The 7431-nt window shown below is 34.2% G+C and overlaps 1 protein-coding gene across 1 annotated transcript in view; it reads right to left on the bottom strand.

The window, feature by feature from the left end:
* The window catches only part of SNX29 (sorting nexin 29), a gene marked incomplete at its 5' end in the record, with an annotated part of 96981 nt that overhangs the window by 50905 nt on the left and 38645 nt on the right, over positions 1 to 7431 (bottom strand). Inside the window, 2 exons of the mRNA XM_010003288.1 lie at positions 1189 to 1305; positions 6178 to 6284. Coding sequence (XP_010001590.1) covers positions 1189 to 1305; positions 6178 to 6284 — 224 coding nt within the window. The remainder of the gene's footprint in view (positions 1 to 1188; positions 1306 to 6177; positions 6285 to 7431) is intronic.

The raw sequence follows: 7431 nt of genomic DNA on the forward strand, positions 1-7431 counted from the left end.
CCCAACAAAAACAAGGCCATTCCTGCCAGAGAAAGGAAAATAAGAAAATAATTGTACAGAGCCAGGACAGCTCCATGACATATACAGAGGGCATATATACAAAGTCCAGAAATTTCCTACTGCCCTTTTTTGGAGGAATGAGGTGGGAAGGACCGGCATAAACTCTCTCTCAATTACTCTCTCCAGGCCACCTCCAGTGGGAGCACACAGCCTGGATTTCCAGGGCTCTTATGCCAGAGAACAGATCCTTCTATCTTGGTTACAACCTGCACCCTCTTTTTGCCTATATCTGAAGTGGCAAGTCCTACTACGAGATATATACAGTTATTTTAATTAACTCCAGTAAACGTTTAGCATAAAAACTTCTAAAACAGTATAAACTATGGAAAAATATATATATTTACAGTTTCCTTCTAGACAATAGCAACTAATAACAATGAGCATTTAGGTAGCCCTTAAAAATACAGTACCACTTCCACTTCATAAAAAGTTCTAGGAATTAATTTTGTCTTGCTTTCTTATACATCAAAATATCTTATCAATACCTAACAATTGTATCAGGATATGGAGATACAGTTAAAACCAAAAATCTCTGAAGAGGGACATACAGACCAAAATCTCTGAGTAAGAAAGTACGGTATGCATGTGATTTATCATTTGTCATCTCTTAACACAATGATGTGATTGTTTCCATCTAAAAGGCTGAAAACTTCGGGTGAATTCCTCCTTCACTAATGCACAGAACTGTCATCAATAATGTTACATAAATATTGTGACAAAATAGGCATGAATGTCTCCAGTACAAACAAAAAAGTAAGCAGCAATACCAGGTAATCACATGAAAAAAACTATCAAAATATGCTTCGCTCAGAAGATGGACAACTATTAAGAACATGTTTTACTCCTTCTGTTTCTTCACTGTTAATTTTCAATATTCAACCCGATTTTTCTTTTAACACAAAAAGCCAAATGAAGGAATAGTTGGTATAAAACAATTTTATTGTCTGAATGTATTTTTTCACATTCAATTCCGCTAAAGAGGATTAAACACTACAAAAAAATTCCAAGTAAGGTGTTATTGACAGATATGTTATTAGCTGTTATTTCTTATAAGTTAAAACATATTTTATTTTATCCCAAGAGGTTATTCCAAAGTGGTATTCTACATTGTAACAAACAAACACTTACTGGCCCTCTCAGATCAATCAGTTCTTGCCTCATCTGGGACACAAGAGCTTCTTTAGCCATCAGAGCTCGGTGCAGCCTTTCATTGAATTCAATCAGCTCCCCATGCATTTCAGCTACCTGAAAAACAAAGACAAGAGATAACTGTGTTCTAAACTGAAAAAGAACCCACACTATGTAATTTCTTACATGTTTATCAACTTCCATTTATAATTTTTATTTTACCATACTCTCCAAGTAGTGCATCTCATTGCTAATGCATTAATTTGAACACTAAGAACGTACACTGTTATCATAATTGTTACTCATGCCTTGAAATGCCAGTTCCAGTATTTAATTCAATAGGACAAAATAAAACTCTGTGCCCAATTTTATTCCTATCACAGGAGATCCTATGGCAACTGATTCTAATAAATCACCTAAGTAACATTGCTTCTCAGTTCAATTCCTTGATGAATACAACATTCAATATCTACAAACTAATCACAGTATTTTGACCTAGAAATAGTGCAAAATACACAAACCACATTAAACTTTATCAATAATTAATGAGTAGTGCATTCTGCACTCTTGGACTTTTAATAGGATTGGATCTAGAAGTCCACTCATCCCAGGCAAATCTGTGAGGGGTCAAGGGACCATACTGGCACAATCTGTGGTACAAATGTAAACAGCATTGCTTCCAGTGCATTGCTTCCCCTTTGGACACAAGGTCTAGCTATGTCTGTGCTCTTAATTTTTGAGACAAAGTGTCCAAGAAAGCACCATGGAAAGTATGTTTATCAAAGATAACAGGCCTGAATGAATACAAGATGAACAGTATACCAATTTACAGAGCAAACTATGTTTAAATTGGTTCCCTCCCAAGAGAAACATGAGAACATAAAATTCAAATCAAGGTTAAATATGACAATGAGCTCTTGAATTTTTCTTACACTGAAGTGTAAGGCTGCAGCTTTAGGGAGAAGAAATCCAAATAGCCAAGGTATAAATAGTAGCAGTAACAGTGAAAAGTTTTAGTTACTTCTATCAGAACCATTATACTATAAAATTGAAGGAAAGTTTCAATTATTATGTATGAACCAGCAGTACATATTGCACCTGGCAAGGGAGTTCTCTTGAACTGATAATGCCACTTGTAGCCTTGGAGCAAATAAATTTGAGCCAAAAAGGGTCTGCAGAATTATTTTCAAGGGAAAGGAAAGACTCTTCAAAAAACCCCACTATTAGAAGTTTCAAAGTAAGTCCTTCCTATATGACTCCTCTATTACAGAAAAGGAACACTGATGAGAGCCACCATCAGAGGTGGAGCATCAGATGAGCAGTCCCAGGTCAGAACAAGAAAAGCTACAATTTTAACAGGAACAGTTAGAAGAAAACAGCAGCAGTGACTCTGCTTTCACTGTCTTCCCCAGGGAAGTTTCCTGAGACAAAGCAGATTGAATTAAAATAAACTGAAATTGAATTGATTTAATTTAGTGCTTGCTTTTAATTTAGTGATTTGTTCCAGACAACCTGTATCCTTCACATAATCAAAACAAATAGAAAAAGCAGCTTCAATTTGACAAGCCAGGAACGGACATAATTGATTAAAAATAAAAAATAAAAATATGTATACTTGAGTTGAACTTCAAGTATTCTTTTTTTAAATTTCTTTTTATATTAGAGGGAGCCTTTCAAATCCAGTAATTCATCAGTGCAGCATATATGCAAAAGAAGCTAAACCCAGATATGACCTGCCTAGTGAGAAATCTCTCAATTCTGAATTACAAACTACTCTGAAATGCTCAGCAAACCACTAAAACTCAGTAACTAACTAATTAAACTTTCCTTGAATTGAAAAGAAATTGAATTAATAACATACTTTCATTGTGACAGGACTACTAGGTACTAAAGCTAAAAATTTCACAGAATGGTTATTTAAAGTCAAACAGGCAAACATTTTTTGTTTGCCTGATTACATAAACAGTTTTAGATTAACACTGAATCTTACACGTCACAATAAAAAAAAACTTGCAACATGTCTAAGTTACCACGTAGTTTCACTCATTTTCTGAAGTACAAAGACTTAACATAGTATTAATATAGTTTCAACAGTCAAAAGTATTTTTTACATTATTATTATTACATAAAGAATAATTAAGCAGCTTTAATTTACTGGTTTTGTTCTTGTCAAGCATTTCTGTTACACTTAATCCCATTAGAAAAACTTAATCCCATTAGACTCTCTTCTGGCTCCTCCTGATAAAAATCAGAACATTACATTTTTCCTCAACAGATATACAGAGATTTTGTTTTTCTACAAGTGAAAAACAATAGAACTCAAGATGGCAGACAGTTCTGACAAATCTCTTGATATAGCCAAAAAATGCCTAGTCATTGCTTGCTTTTTCAAAACTTCCATTTTTATTCTTGACATTTCCATCTGCAAGCAAGTTATTTGGTTCAAGGTAGATTGAAAGATCCATTTAAGAACAGGGTTGAGTTTTGGTTGTTTTGGATTGGAGTTTTTTATTTAGTTTTGTGGCGTGGGCTTTTAATTGTTCAGAGACTTTCAAGACCTGTCTGGATGCCTTTCTGAGTGATCTGCTCTAGTTTGTTTGGTTTTGGGGGTATTTTCGTTGTTGGGTTTTTTTGGGTTTTTTGTCCTGCTCTGGCAGGGGTGTTGGTCTCAATGATCTTTGGAGGTCCCTTCCAACCCCTACTATTCTGTGAATCTGTAACTGTGCACATTAGATGAACTACATATTAATGCTTGCAATATTTCACAGTCTGTTACTTGTGTACAGTACTACCAGTGCTTACTGAGATTAAATCTGACATACAAAAGAGCACCAACACATTGATCAAGAAAAACACTACACTGTCAAGACTTGTTACTGGCTGGGGAAAACAGAAGTAATGAGCAAAAAGTAAAATCAGATATACAGGATAATGAGATTAATAAGTGTTACTAAGAGGGATAAGAATTAGCATATCTCCAGCTGCTGTGTTCTTCCATCTGCCCTCATAGCAAATGCTAAAGCCTAAAATGAAAGACCTACAGCAGTGATCCCAAAATACTGCAGTTCTTCATGTTCATTAATTTCCATGTACACTATGTATGGCAATGTCTATCAGACGATCAAAGTGATCTGAATGAAAATGCCTCAAAAACATTTAAGCCAAACCAGGTTCTCAAACCAATTTGCACCTTGGACATAGAAACTACTGCTCCATTACAACTGTGGGGTAGGCATTTTGTGATACTAAAGCAGAATTCAAGCAATAGATTGGCTGCTTAAATTGATATTGCCACCAAAAATGCAAAATAAATTATAGCATGTGTTTACCTGGAAGAACTTAATTCATGCTTTCCCCCTAAGTATGTGATTTGATATTAGAAAAAATATACTGACTCTTCCTGAAATCTTTCTTTAATTACGGTTACTTTTAACAGTTAAAATAGTGGGTAAGAAACATTCATGGTTCACCCTAAATGCCACTTTTTCCCTTGTAGAATTTGCAGAAGAGAGAGCTCAACACTTAGTGCAGCTATTTACTGTTAGCTGAGTATAAACAGCAATGACTCAGAAATAAGTTTGTTTGTAAAGAAGATTAAAAAACCTGACCAGTGTGCACATTAACAAATGATCGCTGATTAAGTGCATGGTGATTCATGGGCACATCACTCTTGCCTCAGAGAAGAAAATCAGTCAGCCAGGACTATACACATCGTTCAGAGAATTATATATCGTATTTCTACAGTTGTACATAAAATAGTTCTTAACAGTTCACTTCTAGTACTATTGCACTTTGTAACTTAAACTGTGCATTATGCATCCTTGGAAGTGAGCAGCACTTTGTGGGTGTTTTTTGACACAAATTCTTACTGAGAAAATAAATATCCACGCATATAAAAGCATTTTTCATAATTCTCATGAAACAAGACAAATTCTTTTAAGAACTGCAAAAAGTCTACCCTTGTGCCATTATGCACTGGCCAGATGAAATTACATCTTGCAGTATCTCTTTTCCGACATTCTTTGTATAGGTAGAGAAGAGAGGAAAGGAGTCAGAAGAACCCAACCTAAGGTCTGCGTTACAGAGAGAATTAGTTTCACACAGTCCTAAGAGAAAAGGATAGCCAAGTACGAATGTTTCAGAAGAACTATTAATGTCTTTGATGTATGACCTGCATTTTAGTCATCTTCATGTTAATCAGTTAATACGAGTATCCAATTTCAGAGTATTTTGGGTAAGAAAAAGATACAGAGATTTGTTTTACTTTTTATAAAAATGTCGCATTAATATTTAATAGGAAATATGGGTATTAGATACTAAATTTCATTACTTTTATCTGGAAAATCATTTGTATTTCAATTTAGGATGAATCCCTAATCTTTCTTCTTTCTTTCTTCAATGAATTTTACATTAGTCTAAAAAGTGAATCTTGCATTAAGAACTTTTTCTAACATGGTCATATCAACAGAACCAGTAGCTTCCGTCATCCATTTCCATACTGCAGTACTCAATAAGCTACATGGTAAAGCAATACAAAAATGAAACAGCTTGGCAATCACAAAGCAGTATGAAAGCACAGTATGTCCTCATTTTAAAGCTCAACTGCCAAAACAGCAATGCCTGAAACCTATTGACTGTGATGCTTCCACGTTCACCACCATCACTTATAACCTTAGGGAATTCAATTACTTATGAAAATGTTCTATTAATATCAAAGTATAAATGTGTGCCCCTGTTAGGAAACTATTTTCAATTATCTGAATTGCTTTAAATATGCTGTGGAGTTTAATGAACAAACTGTTATTTTAACCACAGAAGCTCAAAAGTTATTTTTTTTAATTTTATTTTTAAAGCAACAAATCAACTTTTCCTATATACCAATAGTGGGGGGGGGGGAAAAACCCAACAAGTAGGCAAAGAAACTATTTATGCCCTCAAATGTTGCATCACAATTATGATTCCATAAAATTTGTGCAGTAAACACTTTACCTCGATCAATTTTCTCTCATAAGAGTTGGCTAGTTCCTCATTGTTTTCTACTTGCTTTTGCTCTGGAATAGTAAATTCACCATCAGTGCTCCAAACATTTGGCAGAACTACAACAAAGAGATACATCAAATTTAAATGTTAAATTACATAAACCTCTAAGACAACTAGTTTAGAAGTAACAGCTCTAAAAGGAACAATTATTAGAAGCATCAAACTAGGATACAATACTAAACAGCATTACAAGTACTAAAATACAAATGCAGTAGGGAGCTTTCTTACGAGCAATATTTAGACAGTTTCAACAGAAACAAATGCAAACAAAAAGCTATCTAATACATGGAGGTAGTAACTGCATTTCCTACCCAAAGCCTTTAAAAACTAAGCCTATGGTTATTTTTTAAGTATCTTTGCTACTTCTTTCCTAAAACATCATATTACTTGCACAGACTACTTATGTGTCATAGAAATCACAGAAAATAGGGCTGAGAATGGACATTACATATTTCAGGTAATACTTCATGGCTCTGCATAAAGCAGAATCAGCTGCAGTTATTTTGTTCTTGACAGTTAATTGTCAAGTTTATTCCTAGAAGTCAAGTTCATTCCTAAAAGCCTCCAATAATTGAGATTTCATGCATCCCTGCACCATCTATTTAAATTTCCGTATTCTCAGAAAGGTTTTCTTGATAACTAATCAAACTTCCCTCACCTGCCACTTAAGCCCATTACTCCTTCTCTTATCTGCAGTGACTGAAAATGACAGTTTATTCTATTCCTGTTCCTAGCTATCATTTCTGTATTTGATGATCAGTTAAAGGCCTATTCTAAGTAGTACCCTCAAGTTACACAAAATCCAATTCAGCTTTTCATCACAGATCATGAATTTCTAAAAAAACATGTTAGCACATATAAAGAAAAAAAGCCCTGATAAAATAAAGGTTTAACAACTGCTTTCACTATTTTTCAAAATCTAAACTATATATGCAACCACTACAAGGTAGATAGAAGACACCATCATTCATCTCACTAAATATCCTTGAGTCTGGACACTGATTTTTGCTTCAAGGAAAAATATATACATTCAGAAGTTTAATATTAACATAAGTGAATTTTGAAAGCTATTTTAAGAGCTATTTCTTGCAAATCTTGCTTGAAGTTCTTCAGCCAAAGATTTCTAATATCAGCATTTTTATGTACATAATAGTGATGCATCTAAGCAAGTTTGAAAAATGGAACACATGCAACTTCCTGCTG

The sequence above is a fragment of the Chaetura pelagica genome, unplaced genomic scaffold, assembly GCF_000747805.2.
Source record: "Chaetura pelagica isolate M959 unplaced genomic scaffold, ChaPel_1.0 scaffold138, whole genome shotgun sequence".
Lineage (NCBI taxonomy): Eukaryota > Metazoa > Chordata > Aves > Apodiformes > Apodidae > Chaetura > Chaetura pelagica.